At 42.0% G+C, this 25,571-nt stretch overlaps 3 protein-coding genes and 1 non-coding gene across 4 annotated transcripts; all 4 read left to right on the top strand.

Annotated features, from left to right (window-relative positions):
• Positions 1-320: 320 nt before the first annotated feature.
• Positions 321-392, top strand: Trnac-gca. The gene has a single exon. It is a non-coding gene; the product is annotated as a tRNA-Cys (tRNA).
• Positions 393-3,087: 2,695 nt separating this feature from the next.
• On the top strand, positions 3,088-4,362 carry LOC108597922 (protein yellow). The gene is made up of 2 exons (XM_017984578.1): positions 3,088-3,943; positions 4,021-4,362. Exons 1-2 carry the CDS (start codon positions 3,088-3,090, stop codon positions 4,314-4,316), a joined length of 1,152 nt encoding a protein of 383 aa, XP_017840067.1. The 3' UTR covers positions 4,317-4,362.
• A 5,026-nt stretch (positions 4,363-9,388) lies between these two features.
• LOC108600790 (sex peptide receptor) lies at positions 9,389-24,669 on the top strand. The gene is given in 5 exon segments (XM_017988565.2): positions 9,389-9,685; positions 22,575-22,896; positions 23,193-23,849; positions 23,851-24,269; positions 24,380-24,669. Coding segments are annotated over 4 exon segments (1,413 nt in total). The 5' UTR covers positions 9,389-9,685; positions 22,575-22,834; the 3' UTR covers positions 24,655-24,669.
• A 38-nt stretch (positions 24,670-24,707) lies between these two features.
• LOC117134789 lies at positions 24,708-25,244 on the top strand. The gene has a single exon (XM_033293643.1). The coding sequence runs from the start codon at positions 24,724-24,726 to the stop codon at positions 25,222-25,224; it is 501 nt and encodes a 166-aa protein (XP_033149534.1). The 5' UTR covers positions 24,708-24,723; the 3' UTR covers positions 25,225-25,244.
• Positions 25,245-25,571: the final 327 nt, after the last annotated feature.

The following is a 25,571-nucleotide window of genomic DNA, read 5'->3' as shown; positions in this document are numbered from 1 at the left end:
GTCTGCTGTACGCCATTTTGCGGCAAAGCGGAAGTGCATAAAGTAACATAGCTTGACCACCAAGCCACCCCCGCTTACACTGCGGAAGTTACAATTACATTATGCTGCGCGTTAATTGATGCCCACATAACAACTCAAAGTAACATATGTTTGCTGTAGTTGTATTTATCAGCAAAGTCTGACAATTGGCTGCATATTGATAAAAGATTGTGCGGCGTCAAATTGATAAACAGCAGTCGAAAATAAACAGTCATGAGAGCAGCAGCAGCAGAGCTGCTTTCCTAAAACAATAACAAGTTTGACTGGCAGTTTTTTCAACTGGGGGTATAGCTCAGGGGTAGAGCATTCGACTGCAGATCGAGAGGTCCCCGGTTCAAATCCGGGTGCCCCCTTGTCTTCACTTTTTTGTTTTCTTATTTTTGCACACATGAAATGAAATGAAATGACGTTGACCTTTGAGCGAGTCTGGCGTAAACAATGCGTGACCAGTGCTGCTGAAGTGCTGCTGGTGCCATTGCCTGATTATCTCTTATTTGGCTCGAATAATAGCAGATAAATAACAACGTTGCATACAATGGCGCAGCAGCATCAAGCAGCATGTGCCATGAATTATGGACAGCCAAGCAGTAGCCACAGTTACAATGGGTGTTGGCTAAATTAAGCAGCAAGCTGACCCTTTTGGGTTTCAGTTACAGTCTTCCGTGCCCGAGAGGTCAATGTAACTGCTTGGAACTTAAATCTTCTAGCCAACAACGTCAAATTGAATTTTGTGTGGTGTGCATTTTAATAAACTGTCATAAGTTGCCTTCACTCGATGGCAATCTCTAAATTTATTATACAACTGCAGCTGTCTGTGTATCCGTGTGTGTGTGTGGGCTGGCACGAGCCGTAGATAAATATTTATGCGAATGCATAAATAAAAGCCATAAAGCAACGAGAATCGCCGACAAATAAAAGAATATTGCACGCAAATTCGAATTCACACAAGTCGATTTTAAAATTCAAATGCGTTTTTAAAATCCCCATACACTTGCTATAAATAACAACAAACAAAATAGCAAAAAGTTGTGCGTTTCAGCTGTGCTCTGCTTAAAACTAAATTGGGTTTGCACAATGTTTGAAGCAAAACAAGTTTTCGCAGCATTTAAGAAACGTTAAAACAAAAATTTCTTAATTTATGGCAAATCATTTTAAGCGAGAGCTAACATAGTTGTTATGCCATAAGTAAAGCAAAACTTTAAGCAAACGTAAACAGAAACTTTGTGCCCGAGCCCCAGAAGAAAGCCAGAAAGCAAAAGCGAAAGCAACAATAAAACATAAAACATAAAATGGGCCAGCAGACAGACTGGCAGACTTCTAAGATACCCTAGTACTTTAAAAAATATTAATTTCAATTTAAGCAAAATTAATATTTTATTATGAGTAAAGATTTTTTAAATTTTATGTGCAAATTACTTTTTAGTTTATGAATTAATTGTATTTTATATGCCAAATATATCACTGTATTTATTCGCTTTAAGTTTTTTTGTACAACTAATTTTGTTTAAAGATAATTTATATTTGATGTTTAAGTTTCCTTAAATTGAATATGTTGTCAATCAACATTGTTGATTCCAAAGCCACACAAATACATTTTTTTTTTGTTGAGCTCATAAGCTCATAAATCAAAGCGCATTTTTTTTTATAAATACACATCATCACACTTGTTACTAAATGCATGTATAAATATAAACAATACCCCAATAAAAGCACGCCAACATATCAATCTTCATATGCTCATCAAAAAATAAATTCTTGAAGCAACAGTCGCTGACCCAATGTAGCCTTTGTAACCTATAAAACAGCCAAATCGCAAACATTATATCAGCAACAGCAACATCAACAACATAAATAAAATGTTGATATATCTTATTATAATTTATGTGAAATTTTGCCTGCTAGCCGGAATAACAAAATTCGCTTTGGGCAGCAAGTTTAACGGCCCATTTAATCGAGCGCTATGCCAAACGTGACCACAGACAAATGATTATTTTAATAATTTTGCTGCTAAATCCAGGCGTGCTAATATTGGACATTTATTGGCATATTTTGAGAGTACTTTAAACAGGCATTTGTGCTTAATTTAAGTTGTTGCTGCAGATGAAGTATACGCCTCGTTAGGCGGCCAATAAAAACTGTCTGCCTGATATGTGGGGACTAAATTGCCTTAGAACAGAGATTTCAGCCGTGTCTAATGGGGGTCGGTCAGATTTTGATCTGTATTGATGCTGTCGTCGTCGCTATCTGCCTTACGCTTAACTGTCCCCAGGCTATAAGCTAATGTTTGCATAAATTATGTACGGAAAGTGGCCCGGAAGTGCTTGTCATCAATATATATTTTTTTTCTTCTTGCCTGCCTGCCTGGCTGCCTGCCTGGCAGCTAAAGAATTGTCTGTTTGTGAGTGCGCAAATAAATCACGCATGAGTTTTGGGGCGGGAGTTTAACACGACGAGACACATGTGGAGGACTTGAGTACAAAGTTTTGCTGATGCCAAGCATGTCGCTAAACCGTGAACAGCCTGCAGCTCGAGCTGTTAGACTGTGGGCCAGGACGTGCATTGTGCCGTGAGGCTTAAAGTTAAAGTTAAGGCACAATGAGTTGTTAAGCTATTACTTCATTTTAATCATGACAGCAAGCTTGACGATTTGCCCACGCTAAATATAGTAGTAGGCAAATAGTTTGCAATCAGCAGGCACTTGTAGTGCTTCGGTCCAGCTGATTTTTATCTTTATACTGATGTTTTTATATATTTATTGCTGCTGTGGTATTGCTGCGGCTTCTGCGCGTGAAATATTTCAATTATTTTGTATGCAATTGGCTGCCAACTGTGCAACAACAACAACAACAAACAGCAACTGCAACACACACACACAACATCAATAGTTTGTTGATGGTTTTTGCTGCTTTTCAAGGTTCTTTGGCAGCAATTTGAGAAATTGGCTCAGCAGCACGTCGTGGCTTATAGCGATGGCTTATATAAGCACAAGAATGGGCCAATTTAAGCAGCAGTCAAGACGCACATTGTTTGCCCATACACACACATAGAATGCGTTCACATTTAGCACGCTGGCTGCTGCCGCTTCTCTTCGTTGCCGCTGCCCAAGCGCAGGGCACCAAGTACGGCCTGTGGACGCCAGATCGCGCCCACGCCGACACACAGCCCATACAGTGGACGGGCGGACAGTTTGAGTTTCCCTGCGCCAGCACCAAGTCGCTCTTCAAGAGCTCCGGCAAGTACATAGCCAAGAACGTGATTGCAACGCGTGCCCAGCTCATTGGCGATACCATCTACTTGGCGCTGCCGCGTTATCGCAAGGGCGTGCCAGCCACACTGGTCAAGTCCACAGTGCAGCCAGGCACTTGTTCCACGACCTTCAAGCCCTATCCTTGCTGGGATATGCAGGAGGAGGGCAACTGCAAGGCCTTGCAGTCGGTGGTGGATCTCGTAGTGGATCAGAATGAGGTGCTCTGGGTGCTGGACACGGGCATAGTCAACACGCTGGAGACACCAGTGCGCAAATGTCCGCCGAAGGTGGTCGCCATGTCCGTTAAGACCGGCAAGGTGCTGAAGACAGTCTCGCTGGAGGGTCTCACCTCGAGCAGCTCGCGTCTGCAGTATCTGGTGGTGGACTATGCGCCTGATGGCGGCTGCTTTATCTACGTCAGCGATGCGGCCAATCGCGCCATCATCGTCTATAATCTGCAAGCGGATCGCGGCTTCCGTGTGGTGCTGCCCAAGGCTGTATCCGCTGGCTGTCGCTCCCGTGATGTGCTCTACATAGCGCTCATACGCCGTGACTGCGGCTCCACGGAACTCTACTTCACCTACCTAAGCACCAGCAAGCTGTTCTCGTTGAAATCCGAGTATTTGCGCAGCGGCGTGGCCGATGGACGCATTTTAGGTGAGCTCACCGCAAATGCTTTGTATGCACCGCATGTCAACTAATTGGCCTTTATTTTTTTCTTTTTGTTTTTGCAGATTTGGGTAAAAAACCAAGCCGCATGGTCATCATTGGTACGGACAATGGATCGGCCATATTTTTCCGGAATGAGGGCGATGCGGAAGTGTATCGCTGGGACACAAATTCCACGTTCGCCGAGGCCAACTTCAAGCCCGTGTACCGCAGCCAAACATGCCAGCTGGTCACGCATGCTGTGCCCGATTACAAGCGCAACACGATGCGGGTGCTGCAAAGCAATTTTCCGGATTATATGCAAAATCGCATAGGATGCGGTGCCATACAGCAGCTTAACCATATGCAAGGCTGTTGGTAGGCAACTATAACAGCAACAACAACAACACGTACACATACAGACACAAACACACACACACACACATACAAATACATATCGACAGACTTACACACGCCCACACAATTTTACTGCCGCTGCTGCAATTGCGCTGGCTTTTGTGGAAAAGCTAGTGGAAATTGCAATCGCTGTCAATCTATGCAAACAAAAATCATCAAGTGTCATTGACACTTGAAATGTATTTACATTTGCATTTTATTGTTGTATATACAAACCAAGCAATTTAGTGTTATATATCGTTTTGCTCGCTCTTAGCTAAGTTAAGCAATAAAAGTTAATCCAAACATACAAACATATCTACTGCAATTTTTACTCTGTTTGTTTGCTAATTGTGTGTAAAGCACATTCAACTCTATAATGCATGTGCTCGTTTGTCTATGAAGTGAAATAGAGATTAAGCTTTCAGTCCGACTTGACATGTCTTCACTCGCATTGACATTGGTCTCATACAAATTGCGTTTATTCAACTGCCAATGCAATTGTTGTTAATTTGTGGCTTATAATGAGCGCATTCAACTTGCAATCTTGTGGCCACAAAAGAAGCAATGAGCACGCAGTGCTTGTTATTGAAAATACAAACATATATGCATGCATTTTAAACTAATGAGTTTAATGAGAACTAAAGACACATGAGACTTGCCACAAGAGAGAGACTTAATCGGAGGCGGCCAAAGATACTTAAGAATATATCTAAATAAATATTTTAGCAGTTGTTGTTTGCTAAATCAAAGCATACATTCCATTTAAAATTTCCATATTAATATATTAATTTTAATTCATTTTATATTCTTGCTTAAATGCCAACTGTTTGGCTTTAAGCAATTCAATAGTTCGTTTGATTTTCTCTTTAACACAAGCTTAATTTTACTGAAATCTTTGAAGCTGCTTAAGCGAAAGACATACAAAAGCATAATAATTCTTAATCTACTTACAGTCTTTTATATAAAGAATATAATCTGTATTTATTGCAGCAATTTTCACACAGTTTCTCCCATGTTATTACTCCATTTTTGAATCACCGCTCGCTCGTTTCTGCACTGATTGCAGTATTGCTTCAACGCCATGCTACCCAATTAAGTTCATTTCATGCCCTTTTCGCTTATTAGCCATGCAGCTCGGGCGGCTTAATTGTGTCGAGTTTTAACTTGAACACTTGCTAATTGGAAAGTTGCCGGTGACGCCGGCAGACCCACAGTCTGGACCACGGCGCGTGTGACCGAGATAGCGGCCAGGCAGGCAGGCGCCGGGCGTGCAATATTTGTACATTCAATAAAAAATCAATTAATCAGCTGCATATATACATAGTATTGAACCTTTTGGTGCCGTGTCGGCTGATTGATTCGCTTCTATGGCTGCAGATATGTATGTGTATGTGATTTGCTGAGCTCATTTAACAAATTGCTTTTTATTTGTATTATTTTTGTGTGTGCTGGATTGCAGCATGTGTGTGTGTGTGTGTGTTGAGCTCAAAGGCTTCGCGCCGGCGAGTAGGCAGCATAAAGCTGAAAAGAAAAAACGTGCACAAGTTAAAGGCAATGAAAACAGGCCACATCACACACACACACGCACACATCACTATACACATCATAAATATGTCAACGACAGCAACGCAAATATTAGTAATAATAAATTTTTGTTTTTATTCAGCTTAGGCAGACAAAAACACACACACATACGCGTACGCAGATACGTACCTACATGCCAGATGCAGACAGACAAGCTCCCAAAATAACCGAAACATTTTTCATTGTTGCTGCTTGGGACTTGGCACAGCTGACATTGTCATCAGTTGGCAAAGCCAGCGATAAACTTGTCGCTCTTTGCTTGATTTACAAAAGCAAAAAATTTTCGGGTTGTGCCTAAATAAAAATAAAAGAGATGCAAGCTGACCAAAACCCAGATACTCTTGCTAAAAATTTAAAAGGTAAGCAGTAATTAATTCAATAAAACAAACTTACTATTATTTAATATATATATTTATAATATAGGCTTTTGTTAAATTAAATCAAGTGTTTACTTTTAACTTACGATCTGCACTGTATAATTTCATTTAGCAGAACATCCGGTTCATGCTTTTGTATGTTAAACGGCTTATGTTAAGCTTTAAATCGGTTAACAGTCGCCCCACAGGGTATGCAGCAATTCAGTGTCATTCACAAATGTTTTTGTTGTTATTGTTTAAGCATTACTTTAGCTTAATGTGATGTGAGAAAATTCGAAAGAATAATTTAATAAAAAACTTTAGGTAGCAATAAAAATCTGTGTTGTCAATAAAAACAAAATAACCAAGCAGATAAATAATTCATTGTAAATGATAAAAGTTAACTGATTAATGCTTCCATGTAATCCAGCCATATTCAAAGAAAACTCATAGATATTTAAAGAGTTCCCAGAAGCTTTTGAGCGCTTTCAGGAGCTGCCTTTTGTATGCTCAGCTCGCAAAGAAAAGCCACGCGTAATTAAATTTTCACTAAAAGTTTAAATAGGTAAACAAGCTGAAAGTGGTTTTTATGCACATAGCTATAGCTACGGCTATGTATATATGTATGTATTTTTAATTTTCCTGTGCACTTTGGCAAGCAAAGAAAAGCAGAACTTTCAAGGCAGACATACATACATTCACTTTCATCGCTGTGGGCGCTCTGCAAATTGCACATATGCCAAACTTATGCTACAGTTGAAAAGCGAAAGCGCTACACAAAGCTGAAGCTGAATTTTTGAGCTGTGTGCTACCTTTGGGGTCTTGTCAGAAATAAGTGAATGACAAAGGCCGTAGCCAACATCCAGCATCAAAGTTTAGTGAAGAAATACTGTGTTGCAGCTTCATGTGTTACTTTGAAATTGTTCAGGGCATTAAGTCGGCTATCGCAGGCATTTATCACAGCTGGTGATAAACCATGTCCACAAGTTGAGCCTTGGTGTCGTTAAAGCACTCGCTGTTCAAAACTCAATCAATAATTTCCGTTACGTTTCGTTTTTCTCTTGCCGCTGTTGTTGTTATCACACATGGCAGACGTGCGTAGCATGAGGAATTTGATAACGCAACGCAACACGCAGCGCAACGCAACGCACGCAGCGGAACGGAAAGAACGAATGCCAACCAATTTACAGGAATACAAACATGCACATACAACAAGAGTGTCTATGTCCATTAGATATGCAAAAGGCAGTCAGGCATGTACCCGAGGGTAACGCAGCCGCAACTCAATAGAACGCAACTCAATTTAACTGACATTCAATAAACATTTCAAACGTTCAATTATTTTTCAATTGCAGCGATTTACGCGCAAACATTAAGGAAATTCAGGCGGCGATATTTTCAAATCTAAATCTGCAATGCTAAATGGAATCGAAACCGTTTGCTCAAACATTTTTACTTTGCATATTCACACGCGACCACACACGCAATATTAAAGCGTGTGTTAATCGGAAATTGTTTGACAGCCATTTTGCTGTAATGCCAACTAAACGTTTCAGCCATTTTGACGCCAGTGTGTAGCAAATCCAACTCAGCTGCTTTGCATTAAAGCTTTCTCACTAGCACTATGCGATATGTGCGACTTGTGGGCGTGTGCGTAGCGGGGGAATATAAAAGTGCCCCGCCATAGTAAACAGGAAATGCTGAGTTGACAGCGACATTGCCATTCGAGCAACAAAGCCAACAGCAACAGCAGCTGCTATGGCAACTTTGCGCTTAACCGCAAAAACCAAAATCATTTGGGCTAAAGCCCCAAACCCATGCGCCATAATCCTTTCAATTCACATGGAAATTCTTGATACTACACTTTAGCCCTTAGCCTTTATGATGCAGCGTTGAAATTTAATCGCTGCTATTGAATATTATAACATAGTTGTTGCCTAGCTTAGGCAAGTGTCGCCCAATTTGGGCGCCTTTGTTGTTTAAACGCTTGAGCACTTGATATATGAGCTCTGCTTAACATCAATGAGAAATTGAAATGTTGCTAACTTTGTGGCTTGTGATTAAACTGTAAGAAAGATACATATATATGTTTGCACATAAATCCATCGGCAAACAAATTTGTGTTGAGGAGTAAATAAAAAACACAAGCTGCAAAAACGAAAATTAAGTTGAAAGCCTGGCAATAACTATTGTAAATTGAATTGCATTTACACATATGTGGTGCAGGCATAAATCTTGAAAACAATGAAATGCTATAAAAAATGTGTATTCAAATGATAAAACAACTTTTTATAAGCACTCAAACGGGATTTAAGCCCACACACATGCATAGTTGGCATTTTTTGTTTTTGAGTCTAGCCAAGTGTATTAAAAAGGGTTTAATTTTTCTTGTTTATACACACATACATAAAAAATGTGTCGGTGTGTATGGTAGTAAATCATTTCATTTGTTGATTTATTACGTATACGCCAAGTGGGCAGAGCGATTACTCTGACCATATGTTTGAGTGTGCTGTGGCTAGTTTTGGCAGTTGGTTTTGTAGTATGTGGGGAAAGCAGAGCTCGTAAATTAAGTCGAAATAAACTTTTAGCAATAAATAAATAAAAGTAAATCAAAGGGCACAGACAGGTAAACAAACCGAAACGAATCGAAATGAAACAAATCAAAATAAAATAAGAAATCAGGCAAGCAGTTCGAATTAGTGCTTCGAGCACAGACAAGACTTAGCTGAAGACGTGGCTTCATTCATAAAAACAAACGCAATCCACAAGGCGCCAAAAGCAAAACACATGCAAAAACAGCAAACTCAAGAGAGTGGGTGCCCCTGAGAGAGGGAGAGAAAGAGAGTGCAAAAGCGAAAGAGAAAGAGGCGTGTGTTACTTTGCAGCGCTGCAGCGTCAACAAGTCTTGTAAACAGCTGTTCGCCTATGTGGATGCTATGTGGATGCCAATGCCACTCGCACCAGTTGCGTCTGCCTGTGGACGCCATTGACTTGTTTACGCGCCAAACAGCTGTTCCTCGCACCGTCGACAGGCGCACAGGAAATTGCCCAACAGCTGCTTGCTCAGTTGGCTCAGCTTTTCAGTTGGTTTTCCATACTGGCGCCGCACGCACGCGTTTCGGCAGCACAACGAATTTCCCGCTGTCTTAATAAATTTTGAACCCGAGTGCTGCTGCATCTGCATTTCTTTAACGTTTCAGTTTTGTCGGAATTTTTGTGTGCGCCGCTCAAACGTCAAACGTTTAAAGTGAGTGAAATTTTATGTTTGTGAAATATTTATGTGCTGCAAGAACAATGTCCATTCAGGCCTGACATTAATTGAAAACGTGTAAAATTCGTGCTGGCAGCTGCATACAAAATATTTCACGCGCTGTGCTTTGTTTGCAAGCCTTGACGAAATTAGCGTGCGGTAAGTTTGGGGCTTAATGCTATAAGTACCAGCCAAAGTTTGACAAGTTTACAAAGCGGCAGCTGACAGCGCTCAAATTGCATGGGGAAAAGTGTCCTTTGTGGTTGGTCAACGACCGACTGGGTTGTTCAATTTAATTTCAAATTGGCTATGAAGTTTTTAAGCTGTATTAAAAGAGATTGCAGCTGCGCTATAAAGTACTGCCAAATTGTATGCGAAAAAACAAATTGATTTGGACGTTTATGTAAATTAAATTGCGAAGCACAGTCTCGTCAATACTGTCAATAAATGAAATATTTATTGTTCAATTTCACGTTAAAAATTTGTCAAGGCTTGGCCTTTCGTTTTTATGTGGAACGAGTAATTAAAAAATTCTATGCAAAAATCAAAATTTGTTTCAATTGAATTTAAAAATTATAAAAAAAGAAAAACAAATTAGGCAACGAACTTGTCTCAACTATCGATAAGTGAAGTGAAATGAAATAAGCTTTAAAGTCATTTAAATACTTACTGCTTTAAGCCTATTTTTATGCATTTATACAAACTGACGAGGCAAATGGCACATCCTTGAAGCACTTCTGCGCTTATCGTACACTCAACGTCAACGCAATATGACACTCAAAATCTGAGTGCGAACACACTCCCAACATTGCAGACAACATAAGCTTTTTTATGAGCAATGTGGGCACAAATGTGCAATTCGATTGCTGACAACAATTCACAATATTTATATATAGACGACGAACTATCCACAGGGGTATAGCTGCGTGTAGTGTGCTCGAAATTTATGAACGGCCATAAAAGTATATTTTATAGTCAACAAATAAACAATAAAAAGCAAAAGAGCGGCGCTTCTCTCTCAAGTTCAACTGCTTGAAAGTCATAAAATCACATTCACTTTGACTGCAGTTGGGAGAAGAAAAAGTTACGCGCATAAAATTTGTGTTAAAGACAAAATGGCAAAGTTTAGTAAAAGACACAAGCAAATAAACATGAAACAGGGACTACCGCAAGCCACAAAGTAAAAACAGTTATTTTTTTCATTCTAGCTCGAATACTACAATTTGTTTTTATTTTTTATGTTGCTTTTTTGTGGCATAATAAATGTCAAGAGTGGTGCAGGTACCAGGGGCTGTAACAAAGGTTTTGTTTGCCAAAATATTTGCACAGTTGGACATTGAGATAGCGTAGCAAAGTTTTCTAATATCCCAGTAGGAAATTGCCCAGCACAAGCGACCATTGACTAAACTTAGCGCAAGCCTTTGCATTCATGCAGACAGCGCTGCGCCTTTAGTTACGCAAACAAAACCAAAAGCTTGCGTCAATAAACGGCGAGTGTACATAAACATTTCGAATTAAGTGCCACCCAAAAACATTCTAAACAGTTGTCGACACATTATTCGCATGTGAATGCAACTATGTATATATACTAAAATATTTCTATTTACTTTGCTTATGCAGCTGTCAAATATGTGCGTTGGCTGCAATTAAAAACTCTCGACTGCTGGCATATTTAAATGCGCAGTTAACTTTCAGTTCATAAATATTGGCTGGGTAATGCGTGTCGGAGACAGCAATGAATGCCAATGTCAAATGTCAATAGCCTAGGCATGCAATTGGCATAATTGAATGGATACGCTTAGAACAACTTTTGCTGCTCGTTACAGTCGGTCAAGTTCTATCATTTCTCTCTCTATCTCTCTGACTATGTTAAGCTGAGCTAATTAACTTTTTGCAGCTGGCGAAGCGCTTGGAATTGTGTGTTGTGGTGGAAGTCTCAGCTGCTATGGCCGTAACAAAGCCAAATGCCAGCAGCCATATTTGGGCACGGCTTAAGCACAAATTGCGGCTGTGGCTTTTTGGCTAAAACCAAACTCATTTCAATGTAACGCTTACGGCATTTAGCAGCTGTCTGTATGTATGCATAGTCAAAGTCAAGCTGCTTTGACGCTTTAATTAAAGCCTTCAACTTAGCTTTGTAAAAGCGCGCGCGCTCAGCGTTGCGCATACGCCACATGTGCTGGGCTGGCCATGTGTGCAGCCGGCAGCGAAACATTTCATAAGTAGATTGCAAAAAACTTACGAAGCAAACTTGAGCACGGCTGAGCTGGCTGTTTAAACTTTAAAGTGTCTAATCCCAGGCACTTAGACTGCGAAAATAAATAGCAAGCACTGCGGAACTCTTTGTCTGCTCAAATGGGCCGTCTAGCCGGCGCGCAGGTAACGCAAATCAATTCAAATAGCTCTTTAAATTGCAAACAATTTTTTCAATAAGAAAAGTTGTAGCTCAAGCTGCAAAAGTGGTGAGTGGCAAGTGGCAAGTGGCAAGCTGAAAGATTTATATGGCTGCGGTTGACAAACTTGTCGTCGTCGTTGTCGTCAACGTCTGTAACGTGGCCAGATAGGGGTCCAGTCACAGTTGCACAGTTACAGTTACATGCTGCTGCTGCTTGTAAGCAAGTTGTAAGCCTTTTTTGCATACGTATGCCTAGGCAGACACTTAAATGGATCAATATTTCATTTCACCCGCACAGCAACAGCAACATCAACATCAACAACAACGACAAGAGCAAGTCAAGCTGCCGCAACGAGCAGTGGCTGTAAAATAGTGGAAATAAATCAGTGGGCCAAAGGCATCAAGCATGCTCCAGGCGAGGCGCATACATGTATCTCTGCAACCATATGTGCCCTGCAAACAACAACAGCAGTGGCAGTGCCAGTGGCAGTGGCAGTGGCAGTGGTAGCAACAACAAAATCTCTTACGTATGCGTTATATTTTGTGCAATACGCGTGCCAGCTACCAAGGTCAGCGCGCGGCCATTACGGCGCTCTTATAGCAAGCTAGAGCTCAATGCTGATATGCACGAGTAAAATCATATCCATAGCCATGCACATAATATTAAATATTTCACTTTTTACTTGCACTTAGCAGCGCATTGCATAAATCTGGGCGCATATCAAGCATACGCAATGTGGCGTCTGGCAGCTACAACTGAAAATCATAATTATTGCATTTAAATGAAGAATTCTTACACCAAAAGTGCTGCAGCTGTTAATGTTAATGTGCCAGCAGCACTAGCAGCAGAAGCAGCAACAAATTCAATTATATGTGTGTGCGTAGAGCTTGACAGTAATTATGGCTGCCAGCAGCACTTGCTGCACACACAGATAAGACTGTGCTGCAATTATGTCTATTAGAGCAGACTGTACTTAGCGCAAATTATAGTTTAGTCTGGCGCGAAAGTGTGAGCGGGCGCGTGCGCTCATGTTTTATTTTGGTGTTAAAGCTGCCGCTTCCACATAGCGGAATTGCTTATCGATTATTTATGCCAATGACTATGCCTACGCTTATGCCGCTAAAAAGATAAATGAGCTGGGCCCGTGCTACCCTCTTATTAGTCAGGCCATGTCGACGGTCGACGGTCGACACTCGATACTCGACACTTTAGTGGCGCCACATTAAGCAAAGTGCACTAAACCTATGTTGGGGCGCTTTAAGCTCAATCGCTTTGTTTTCTCGGCTAGCTGGGTGCAGACGCTCGGACAAAGCGCTTGTAAAATAAATAACGCCAGTGGCCATCGTTACAGCAATAACAATGGCATACAGCAAATAGACAAAAGACCAAAGCACAGCAGAGCGCAGAGCAGACAACTTAAAAGATTATAAAGAGTAAAAAATATGGTGCACGGTCTGAGCAGACAAGCACTGCTCATTATTCCACAATTGCTCACATGCTCGGCAATAAAGCAACACACACATATTGAATGTCTCGTTATGCTGCCTGATTTCACTTATCAATTTGCCTATTAAGGTCGGCATTAAAGTTGGGAGTTGCTGTATTTGCGCTGCCCACACAAAAACTGGAAAGCATGGCTCGTGTTTGAGTTATGAGGTCTTTGACTCTAGCATGCTCAAAGTTCTGATTGCGCCCACGTACAGTATAAATGTTGAGATTCACCTACAACGCACACTGCTAACATTTTTCATACGCTCTGGCGCTTAAGCAGTGAAAGTAAAGGCGGGTGGCTTCAAGTGAAAGGAAAGTATCTCAGGCTCGCATAGAGTAAATACAGTTTTAATCTGAGCTTGAGTAATGTGCGCTATTAGGCAAAGCGTATATCAAAGTTGTTCATGCCCACCCTTAGCTTATATTTCAAGCTTTTGAAGTGCATTTTATCAAGGAGACAAACATCAACTGCAAATGCAATGTCAGCGCAAAGGCAAATAACAAGCCACGTACAGACTCAGACTAAGGTGAGAGCGATGCCAAGGACTCTCTCTCTCTGTCTGTCTGTCTGTCTGTCGCTCTCTTGCTATCTGTCTCGTAGTGTTATTGCAGGCAACAAACATTTTGCGACTTGTTGAAATGCAAGCTGTGGGAATTGTAGGACATCAGGCAGGAAATACTTACGAGCTGCTTATTACACTTAGCTGCTGTGTTGACATTTCTCCATAAAGCTGTCAGCCAACGGCAAAACGTGAGTGCTATGTCCTGCCAGCGCACTAAACAGTGTTGTCAAAATCAAAACGACAGCACTTTAAATATTAAAATTTTAATTAAAATCGCCCTGTCGCTGCGTCTATTGACTTAACGCAGGTCTATATTGGCATATGAACTGCAGGTACCTTCACATGCCTTGTCCTCAGTCCTGTATCATTAGACAGATGCTCTTTAGTATAAATGTGTTTTTCTTTTGGGTTAAGCAGCTGACCTTAAGGCCATGTGCAGAGTTCATGGAAGCTGCTTAGTTAACTTGATGTCGCCAAAATAACTCTGAGCTGCTGGTTAGTGTGCTTAAAATAGAAACTGCAGCCAGTTGGCTTTTATGGTCAATTGCTTTCCACACACTCTCCAACTGTTTTGCCAAAGAAGTGGCTGAAAAAACACTTACAGTCAGCGTTAGTTCTCTCACCTTGGCCTCACTCGTACAAGTCTATGTATCCGTATCCATGGCATGAGTATGTGTGTGTGTGTGTGTGTGTGTCAAGCACACTTAAGTGCTGCTTGGCTGGCGCCTACACATTGCTACTTTTCTTTCACTTAGGCAAATATCACAGCTTGCGGCGCTATTTTGAACTGTTAGCAGTTCCAACTAGCGTTTTATTTAATGCTTAGTTTGGCAGCTCTGGCAGCCAGCTTGTTGACCTCAATTTTATAGTTTCCGCCTGCACACTCATTTAATTAAAACAGCTTCCTTTTGCTTAGCGGCGAGCGACCGCGCTTGAAATTCAACCAAAGCAACCAAAGTTTGTCAAATGTGAAGTGCGTCAGCCCAGAAAACATGATACCTTGCCCCACCATACAATGTTAATGTAATTCGAATCGAGACATCGCTGCAAGGCTAGTGAGTTAGCTGGCCACTTCAATAGGCGCGTTCAAGGTAAGCGCGCGTGTTCCGGCTTTTGTTATTCGAGTGTGTTTGCCAGGCTTAAAATTCGACGCAACGCTTTTGTAGTCAATTTTTCGTATGAATATGCAATCAACTTGCCAAACAAAGGCTTTTGTGACTGCCGTATTTACATAGGCGTCAGTCGCTGTGTAGCAACGCCTAGACTTTGCCTTTAAGCTGCCAAAAATTTACTACGAAGCCAGTTTAATTGCAGTGCTGGTACTAAAAACGCTACGCATGGGCGTTTAAGACGCCTTTATGGCATTCAGCTTAATTGCGTAAAGTCCCGCATAAGACGCTGCTGCTTGCGTATACGTAATAAAATTTTTAGCAAGCTAAAGTGTAGCTCGTATTTAGCTCTCTGTGTTTTCGGCGCTTGTCCATAATGAGACCGTTGCTGTTAGGAGACACGCATTTACGGCCAGGACACGCACGCGTAAAACTAACTGTAGTCTTAAATATTTGAAGCTCAGACGCCAAAAAAAAAGTGTGCCAGACTTTGCTGGCAAAGCAAATAAATTTTTTAAAAATATAAAAAACTCAAACAAAATACGTCAGCGCGACTAACAGTTATGCTGTACAGCTGGGAGAAATATATTTTGTTATGCTGTGTTTGCTAAAAATAAGTAAAAATAAGCTGCTGCGTTAACAAACATTTTATAATTCACGTGAATACTTATTATTTATACTCACACACGCGTAAAACAACAAATGCGCTTAGGGAGCCGCCCCTAACGTATGCCAGCACCAAATAACCATTAGCCGGCTCACACACGCGCGTCTCCACGCGCTCCCACGCACGCATTTAGTATGTAAAGCAAGTATTTGGATTTACAAGCTGCCAGCTCAATTGTGCGCTCCGCTCTGTTTTGGCTGGGAATTCACGTAGCCCCAGAACAGAAAAGTTGGCGCTGCGAGCGCGCAGTGCGTTAACCCTGTGCTGCAAATTATTGAGAGCTGGCACCTTGGCATGTTGCCTGGCAAGCGCGCGTATCTAATTGCTAAAAATTTGAACATACTTTTTCCCTTTTTTGTTAGCGGCAGAACTTTTTTAATAATGCGCTGCTCGAATTGCATTAGGAAAAAGGCAAATTGAGCATAAGCACTTTAAATCTCAATTCAAACCAATTTGTTATTAATACTTTATGGCAGTTGGCGAAACATTTGGGCCAGAAAAGTTTGAAGGCAAACACACAATAAGCTTTGGGTGCGTTAATAGCTTATTTGAAAACTCAATAATTATAATTATGAAATATTAGCGAGTTAGTCTTGCCCAACGAGCAGCTAAGCCGCAAAGTAATACCAGCTTTAAAATAACGCTCCATCATGGCAAGTACTATTTCAATTTCAATTTCAGAAGCTTGACAGCTTAAATAGACAATTTAATGCTCTTTGGCTCTGGGCAGACAGAGACACAGGTGTAGTATTCACTTTTTAAAGCACATAAATCACAAGCTCAGCAGCTGGTTACATAAAGCAGATTTATTTTTATTATGACATTGCAGCAATGTAATGTCGGACCCTGAAAAATTGATGGCGCTTTTGCTTTAAATTCGCTGCCACACAATTTACAGCAGACACAGGCAAATGCTGTTAGCGTCATTTTGTTTTGGACCACAGCTAAACGCTTTAGGTTTTTAAGTTTCTCTTGTTGCTGCTGCTGTTGCTGCCTGCACACAAATTGATGGCACTTTAATGGAAAGCAAATGCGCTGCATGAAAATTCTTGTAGCAACAACCATAAGCAGCCAGCAAATGCGATTTAGCCGCAAGCAGCAGGTACTGATGATAAATTGAAAAATAATATAATACTTATTGAGTAGACTTTTCGTTTTCGTTTGTATTTGTGAGTGAGTGGCACGCTTTGGGGACTGCTGTCTTAGCAATTGCGAGCTTATATATAAGTATGTGTGTGTGTGTGCCACTCCAGTTTTTTGGCAACTTGGTCTCGGCTTGAACTTGTGACTATGACAGCAGCAGGCAACATTTGCTGCTTGTTGCTTTGCCTGTTGAATTGCTGAGCCAGCAAACGGATATTAGTTTTGGTTTGCTTGTCATATTACAACAGACGCAGGCAGACAGCAACGCTGCTTCCTACTTAGGCAAGGACATGCTTCATTCATATATATATATATAATGTATACATATATATGTTGGCATGGCTAATGACAGGTCTACCAATGAGCGTCAAATTGACTTTTTTTCGAAATGTAAATTTTATAAATAAAAAGAAGACCATTTGTAATTACAGTTAGTCTGCGTGTAATTGCATTAATTAGGCAGCTAATTGGTTTAAACAAACATTTGTAAAAAATTGAGTTTTAATTGTTAATAGCATTAAACATTTACGCACGCATGACGTCAAAGCGCTGTTAATAAACATTTTATGGATTCATAGCAATTGAGCAAAGTGTGCTAAATGTTCTGATGAGCAGCAAATAACTGCACTTTTATTAATAATTTATAGACTTGCACAAACTGTGCGAGAAAGAGACAGCGCGCGACAAAGAGCGAGAGATAATCAATTGTGATTGTTATTGGGCAAAGAAAGGCTCATAATAAACAGACCATCAAACAATAACAACGCGGCACTCTAAACAATCGCTCTATAAACATATTTAATTGTATGTAAGCGTCATTATTGCGCCACAAGTGAATGCAAATTAAAAAGCAAACAAACGAGCTGCCCACAATAAACCGCAGTTCAAATACGCTACAGAAAATAAGAAAAAATGAGTTTCTCTTGCTTTTCGTTTTATTTTACGAAAATTAAATAACGCTCGCAGCAGTCGGCAGTGAGCAGTCAGGTTGGTCTATAAAAATTGCATGCTACACATCTATGCATAGTATATTTGCCCAGGCTAAATTGAAATAGATTGCTTGGCCAGTGGGCGGGCGGGTGGTTGGTGGGTGACAAGTGCTCTGTTGGTTATTGTGGCTTTTTGTGGCAGCTTTTGTGCAACACATTGGTGACCACAAAAATTAAATGGCAGCTTGGTAAGTTGCCTAATTGCAACTAAAAATTAATTTCCAAATGCATAAATTCAAGTAAAATAGCCGCAAAAACTAATTAAAACGGCTGTCATTAAATCAATTTTCCAAATTTAAAGTGGTCACCAAAAATGCATCCATTTGGCACAGGATAATGGAAAACAAGCACCCAAAGTTGGGCTGTACTTTATGCAATCTAATTGCAAGTGCTTGCACCTCAGACAATACAATTTGTGCGCAATTACCTTGACCCACGTGGATGACAACAAAGGGTAAGCCATTTCCGCAAATCCTTCTGTGTGCTGTCAACAAGGCTTTGTTTGCTACGTTTTATTTTTTGGCAACGAAAAGTGCAGTTTGTAGCTTAAACTCTGTGGCCGCTTGCCCCGCAAATGGCGACCAAATGTCGCGTCTGTTTATCTGTGTATTTTGCCAGCCCAGTGCTGCCTTCTCTCGCACTCTCACTTGCTGTTTGTTGACGCGTCCTTTGCCAACAGTTTCTGAATGCTTAATTATAAAATCCTGCCATGTGTGTCTGTTTATGCAGCGCGTTTTTGTTTCGTGTGTGTGTGACTTGCACTTCACCAGAGTCCTGCACACCTTTTACAAATATTTGCCTGGGCACTCATCCTGCCTGGGGTTAAGCGCACCAACAGTATTATCACAGCCGCTTTAAATCCGTTAAGTAGCTTAGCCATTGAGATGCCTGTTGCAAAGAAAATCCAAAAAATCTGCTTTACTTTTATACTTATGAGTTTAAGAAAACCATAACCGAGCGCTGCTCAACAAAATTGAGTTTTGCAATGCAATGTAAAATCTTAAATGCTAAAACTTATAAAAGGGTGAATTATTTATTAAATTGCATGCATAGATATTCTTTAATTTGGTCCGCTTCTGTTAAGTTATTAAACATATGTTAAGCACTGTGATCGCCTTTTCAATTTCAATTATCATTTATATTTCTGTTTCTATTTATGCTTTGCCTCTCGCTATAAAAAGCTGCGAGTCCAGCGAAGCATAGTTTTTATTTTCTTATAACTTAAATACATATGTACGAAGCTTTGCTGGCATTCTGTCAATGTTCTTGTGTGGCTCTTTAATTTGCACAAATTCTGAGCCAAAGCTTCTGCACTTAAATGGCCAAGGGGCTACTAACGAACAGCTTGTCCACACAACAGAAAAGTAATGTTTCATGAGAGCTGCACCCTTGAGCCATGTAGCCCAAAGCTAAATCATAAAAGAAAAAAGCTCAAGCAAAGGTAGCAGGATACAAAGGGAATCATTACGGGCTACCAAGTCATTTTCAAAAATACGTATATATTTTAAAGTTTCCTTGGCAAGCAGGTACCATGAAATCCGGCTTAACAGTTCGAAACGCACACGTGAATGGCTCACTGGACATTTGATTACAAGCACACACACACACACAGAGGCAAGGCAAGGCAGCTACTCCGGTAGTTGCATACATCTGCTACTTGCTTGGGTCGGACTTAAGTAAGAGCCATGCTAAAATCACCGGAAATGAACCTTAAAGGAAATAATCATTGCAGCGGCATGTATATATGCATAGTTATGGCCAAAAGCATAACAGTAAATAAGCGTGAATAATTGAATACTTGAATAATTTAGGGCACGTGGCGTATGCGCAATATGCGAACCACATTAAGCCGTGCCCAAGCGCATGAAATTTGCCAAAAAGCTGCAAATTCGACAAATGCTGGCAGGCAATCAAAGCGCCATGGCAAAAAGATAACTGCAAAAGAAAAGGATACTGGAAAGCAGCTGCTGCCGCAACAAATTTTGTTGACAGTATTGCAGATAAAAAGTTTTCATTTAAAGCAGACTACGGTTAAAGAAACGCAAATGTTACTTGAGCAGCTTTTTTATTTGTTTAATTTGTTTGCAGAACAATGCTCGACTTGATTGTTTATTCGCCTTGGCCATAGAAAATTTCATTTGCTATATCTCTGAGCAATGTGTGGCTTGCACGGTCCAATTGCTTTGCTTGGTCAGCGCTTTGTCTTTCTGCTTGCCGCTGTGCATTATGTGGTTGCTGTTGCTTTAGATTTACACTTGCAGCTGTTATTGCTGCTGCAAATTTCGACCACAATTTGTTTTGGCTTCATTGCGCTTGTTTGCTCTTGCCTCTTGCAACATTTTTGGGCTGCTTTAGTGCACTGTATTGTTAGCTGTAAGCCCTAACACTTTAAGTTGAAAGGCCGTCGAAAGGATGCTGTTTTATTGGCTCGCAGCTTTTCAATTAACTCACGTTGAGCCAGGCATTCAGCGCTTGATGGACAGCTGTGGAATTAATCGAATTGGCTGCTCAGCAAGTTTTAATTGATAGCTGCCATACATGCGCCCTTATTAAATACTTGTCGAAAATTGAATTGGGGCTCGTTTGCTTTTGGTTTGATTTAAAGCACGCCAGGCGCTTGGGTGTGTGTGTGCTGCGCTTAATTGAATTCTATGTGGTGCTTCGTAAAAGTAATAAACAAATAGCTTCAATTACTTAGCGACCATAGTCCAGTAGCAGCAGAAGCAGCAGCAGCAGCAGCAGTCGCCGGCACTTGAGTTGCTTTCAAATAGCACTAATACGCACCGTATGCCGCACATTAATGCATGAACAGCTATGAATAGCAGCTGGGCACATTAGCATCTTACCATCTTCATCTCTCCCGCTCTCAGTGGCTTCTATTCAAACTACGCCATGTCACGTACTCAGCGTTGACTTGTTGATGCGTCGGACTGTTATTTGTGAAGCGAAAACAGCATCAATTTAAATGAACTAATGAGGCCATTGGGTCTACAATATTAATGCAGGCAGCATACACAGCATCAGACTGCAGCTTTAGAATATGCTTACTGCGCTCAATTTTAATTACTGCCGCAAGTGCCAGCCGCAGTCATTACTATGGCTTAATAATGTAGCTTAATGTGCAATTGTTGCCTGTGTCTTGTGCTTTGCTCATTAGCTGCACATGTTTCAATGCATTGGCATTAGGCATTAGTATCGACTGAAGTGTCAATATTGGCTCTGGGGCTTAGAGGTCTAACTAGGTCAGTTAGGGCGGCCTGTGAGCTGCTTGGTAGGCCACAATCTCAACTGACTTTTAGTTGACTTTGCACATGAGTTTGCAAAAGTTTCAGCAGACACAAATTGTAATGTGTGCTTGGCCAACTTGCCAAAAAGAGATTTCGCACTTGACCGAATCACATTTCGAGGCATAAAGCAAAAACTACACCATCTTAGACAAGGACAGCGACACATAGAGAGAGAGAGAGAAACTGAGAAATGCAAAAGCTGTTAAGCTATATATATGACATTCACACACATTGTTACGCATGAGTGCGGCAATTTTCCAAAAAAAAAAGAAAGACAAATTGGTTCTATATGCTGTTATGTAGATTGGCAATCAGATAAACAAAAAGCGTGAATAGGAAGTTTCGTATGTCTTGCAGTATCGTCTCTGTGGTGCAGGTGTGAGTGGGCAGCAAAGTGTTGTATATTAAATGTAGCTGGCAGCTAGAGTCGCATAAAAACTTCCATTATAGTTACAGCTGCAAGCAGAAGAGTTCAGCCAAGCCAGCAATGCGGTTGACAAAGTGCAAAAGCCAAGAACCCAGCTGCTGACGTTTGCTCTCTATCAGCAGCTCTTTGTCGGTGTCTCTTGTGGCATTGCGTATACGCTGCGTGTGCCTGGCATGCACTTGTCTATAAAGACAAATTACTTGTTACTGCCGCAGCTCTCTGCTTTATTGCTTTAGAGTATTTTTTTCTTTCATTTTTTTTGAGCACCACAGTTCGATTTCAATTTGTGTGCCTCTGGGGCGTATGCGCAATATTGATGGCGTACGCTGCTCAAAGTTGGCGCAAATATTGTCAGAGGCGTGGGCGTGCTACAAATTTGGCCAATTACTTAGCTTGCTTGCTTGGAAACTGTGCTGGACATGAAAATTTATGGTTTGTTGTGGAAAATTTTCGGTGCCTTGCTGGCTTCTGGTTTATGCAAAAAAAAAAAAAACAGAAGACAGTTTATCCGGAGAGCTTTAATAATAAATTATGTGCATGCATGGGTTCCAGGAAATTACGCCGTAGTTGAACTTGATGATTGTGTTAAGCTGTTTTTAGATAGACAATGGGCTTTTGAGTGGGCGTGGGGCAACGTGTGATGTAATTTGAAGCAATGAAAATTAATCAAAGGTAATTAAGCTTGTAGGCAATAAAACAAACACACGCATTAAAATATATTAAATTGTCATAGCCCTGAACTTGAACGACTGTGTGTGGCGACTAAATTACAATTTCATTTGCGCCTCGCGTGCTACATGAATATATTTTGCAGCTAGGCAGCATATCAAGCCGAAGGCCTTAAAAGCAACACGTAACACATATTTTTTGGGTATTTCCATAGCACACAGACACACACAAACACACGTTGCTCTAATTTAGCGCTAAGCACACGATACAAGGGTGTTGTATAAATATTTACCTTATTTAATTTCAGCCGCATGCAAAAAAGTCAAACACACGACAGCTACGCAGCTGGCATATTTAAGCATTGGAAAATTGACTAAAAATATATAGCATATATATATTATATACGAACGTTATATTAATGAGCAGGCAGCGTGGCAGCCTTGGCAGCAACAGCCATTGCCGCAAAAGCCACAAAGCGAGAGTTTGAGAGCGATCGGAAACAGGAGCAGGAGCGAGAGTCGGAGCAGCAGCAGTAGGAAGGGCAATCGTGCCAGCAACATTGACAGGATGGTCACGAACATGTCGCAGCCACATTACTGCGGCGCCAGCTTCGATGATTTTCACACAAAGTAAGTTGATAGCTGTTAATGCGGTTTTTTGTGGTTGCTACTGCCATTTGGGGGTTGGCTGAGGTCATTGTCACGCTGAGCCGCTACCATGTCAACATATTAATTACTTTGCTCCGGGTTATTCGCATCTTTTTTTTATTTTAAATGTAATTTACATAATGATTTGGCTGCCAGCTGATGTGTGCATAATGAAATGAACTGTGTAATTGCCAGCCAACGAAGCGTATACTTAATATGGCATTTAAAAATTCACTTTACCACACAGCACAATATAACATAAACCTTTATTTCTGCAGCTACAAATATATTCATGGCTACTTTTCGCTAATTGTTTGCATTCTGGGCACCTTGGCGAATACTTTGAACATCATTGTGCTGACGCGTCGGGAAATGCGCTCGCCCACCAATGCAATACTCACGGGTCTGGCGGTGGCCGATCTGGCTGTGATGCTGGAGTACATACCCTACACAGTGCACGACTTCATACTGGGCAGCAGTCTGCCGCGCGAGCAGCAGCTCAGCTACAACTGGGCGTGCTTCATCAAGTTCCATTCGATCTTCGCACAGGTGCTGCATACGATTTCCATTTGGCTGACGGTTACGCTGGCCGTCTGGCGTTACATCGCTGTCAGCTATCCGCAGCGCAATCGCATTTGGTGCGGCATGCGCACCACTACTATAACCATTGCCACGGCGTATGTGGTGTGCGTGCTGGTGGTGTCGCCGTGGCTTTATCTGATTACGGCCATTGCCAAGTTCCTGGAGACGTTGGATGCCAATGGCAAAACACTCACCTCCGTGCCATTAAGCCAGTATATACTGGACTATAAGAGCGAGGAGCAGCTTACGCTGCAGGTCATGTCCAGCACTACGCCCAATATGCCTTGGACGCTGGCCACTGCCAGCAACAATACCACAGCAGCCAGCCTGCTCTCAGCAACAGCAGCAGCGGCAGGAGCGCAACGTAACCGTCTATAAACTCTATCACAGCGCACTGGCCCTGCATGATCCAACGCTGAGGAACGCCACGTTTCTTATCTACAGCGTGCTGATTAAACTGCTGCCTTGCATTGCGCTCACTGTGCTGTCGGTGCGACTGATTGGCGCGCTGCTGGAGGCGAAGCGGCGCCGCAAGATACTGGCGTGCCATGCGGCTAACGATATGCAGCCGATTGTAAATGGCAAGGTGGTGACGCCCACGCAGCCCAAGAGCTGCAAGCTGTTGGAGAAGGAAAAGCAAACAGATCGCACCACACGCATGTTGCTGGCGGTGCTGTTGCTCTTTCTCATTACAGAGTTTCCGCAGGGCATTATGGGACTGCTGATTGCGATGCTGGGTGATAAATTTTTAATGGAGTGCTACCTGAAGCTGAGTGAGTATTGCATTAATCAATCATATGCAGTGTGAGGCGCACAATTACTGAATTATTTACTGAATAATCAATCGATTGTGCACTTATTGCATTTGCTTGTCTCGTTATAGGTGACCTAATCGACATCTTGGCACTTATTAATTCGAGCATCAATTTCATACTCTACTGCTCGATGAGTCGGCAATTTCGCAGCACGTTTACGCTGCTCTTCCGGCCGCGCTGGTTCGACAAATGGCTGCCGCTGTCGCAGCATGACGGCGATGGCAGAGATGGTGCTGGCGCTGGGCTGGATGCGTATGGCAGGCAGCGTCTGGTGCATACGGATGCCGTCAGCAAGAGCATGGCTATTGATTTGGGTCTGACAACCCAAGTGACGAATGTGTAGCAGGAGAGCAGCAGGGCAGTGTCAACAGCAGCAGCAACAGCAGTAGCAGCAACAGCAACAGCTACTGCAATGACTGAGGCAATGCCTGATGTTGATGGATGTGCCAACGAAGTTGGTGCTACTAACGACATCTGTGTGGTTGAAATGTTGCAACCCACGCACAGTCCAGCTGCTCGCACTGCCAGCTACGTAAAGCTGCAGAATAACAGCAACAGCAGCAGCAGCAACAGTCGTCGGCGTCGCAGCGTTGGTGGCAAATGCATATGGCCAGCCAGCGACTGGCTGCGTAAGCTACGCAACAACAACAGCAACAGTTGCAACACACAACACACACAGCAGCAGCCGCCGCCGCTACCACAACTGCAGCTGCAGGATGAGCAGGAGCTGCAGGAGCCGCGGCAGACACGCAACAGACGCAGCAGCGTATTGCTGATGGTGCTGCTTAGTGGCGCTGAAATGGAAGCCAAGGCGGTTGTTGTCAGCGAACATAGCGCGGCGGCCCAACCGCAGCGACTGCGACGTTCAGCAACTGATGACATGGAAGAAGCCATCGATGCGCTGTGGCTGTAAGCGGCAGCAATTCCCCACGCGCCCCACAATCCCAACCGCAACCATAACAACGACTAGAAGCGCACTATACCTAGCATAATAATATTACTTAATTACCAACTAGACAGACGAACCAAACAAACAAGTTGTGTGCTTGAAGCGCATTCGTTCCCTTTGTCCAGCCTTGCATGCCGCCGGACACGAGCCCCTGCCCAAGAGGCATGCAACGCTCTGACAAAGCGAGCCTGCGTCCACCAAGCACTTCCATATAGTTTAAGCGTACGTGTAAGTCTCGCTAAGTGATACTTGACTTAATTCAAATATGTTAGTTTGTATGCAATACAGAAACTTAAGTTTTAGTCCTAGTC

This window comes from Drosophila busckii, chromosome 3L (genome assembly GCF_011750605.1).
Source record: "Drosophila busckii strain San Diego stock center, stock number 13000-0081.31 chromosome 3L, ASM1175060v1, whole genome shotgun sequence".
Lineage (NCBI taxonomy): Eukaryota > Metazoa > Arthropoda > Insecta > Diptera > Drosophilidae > Drosophila > Drosophila busckii.
The sequence above is the reverse complement of the archived record's forward strand: the minus strand, read 5'-3'. Positions and strand labels throughout refer to the sequence as shown.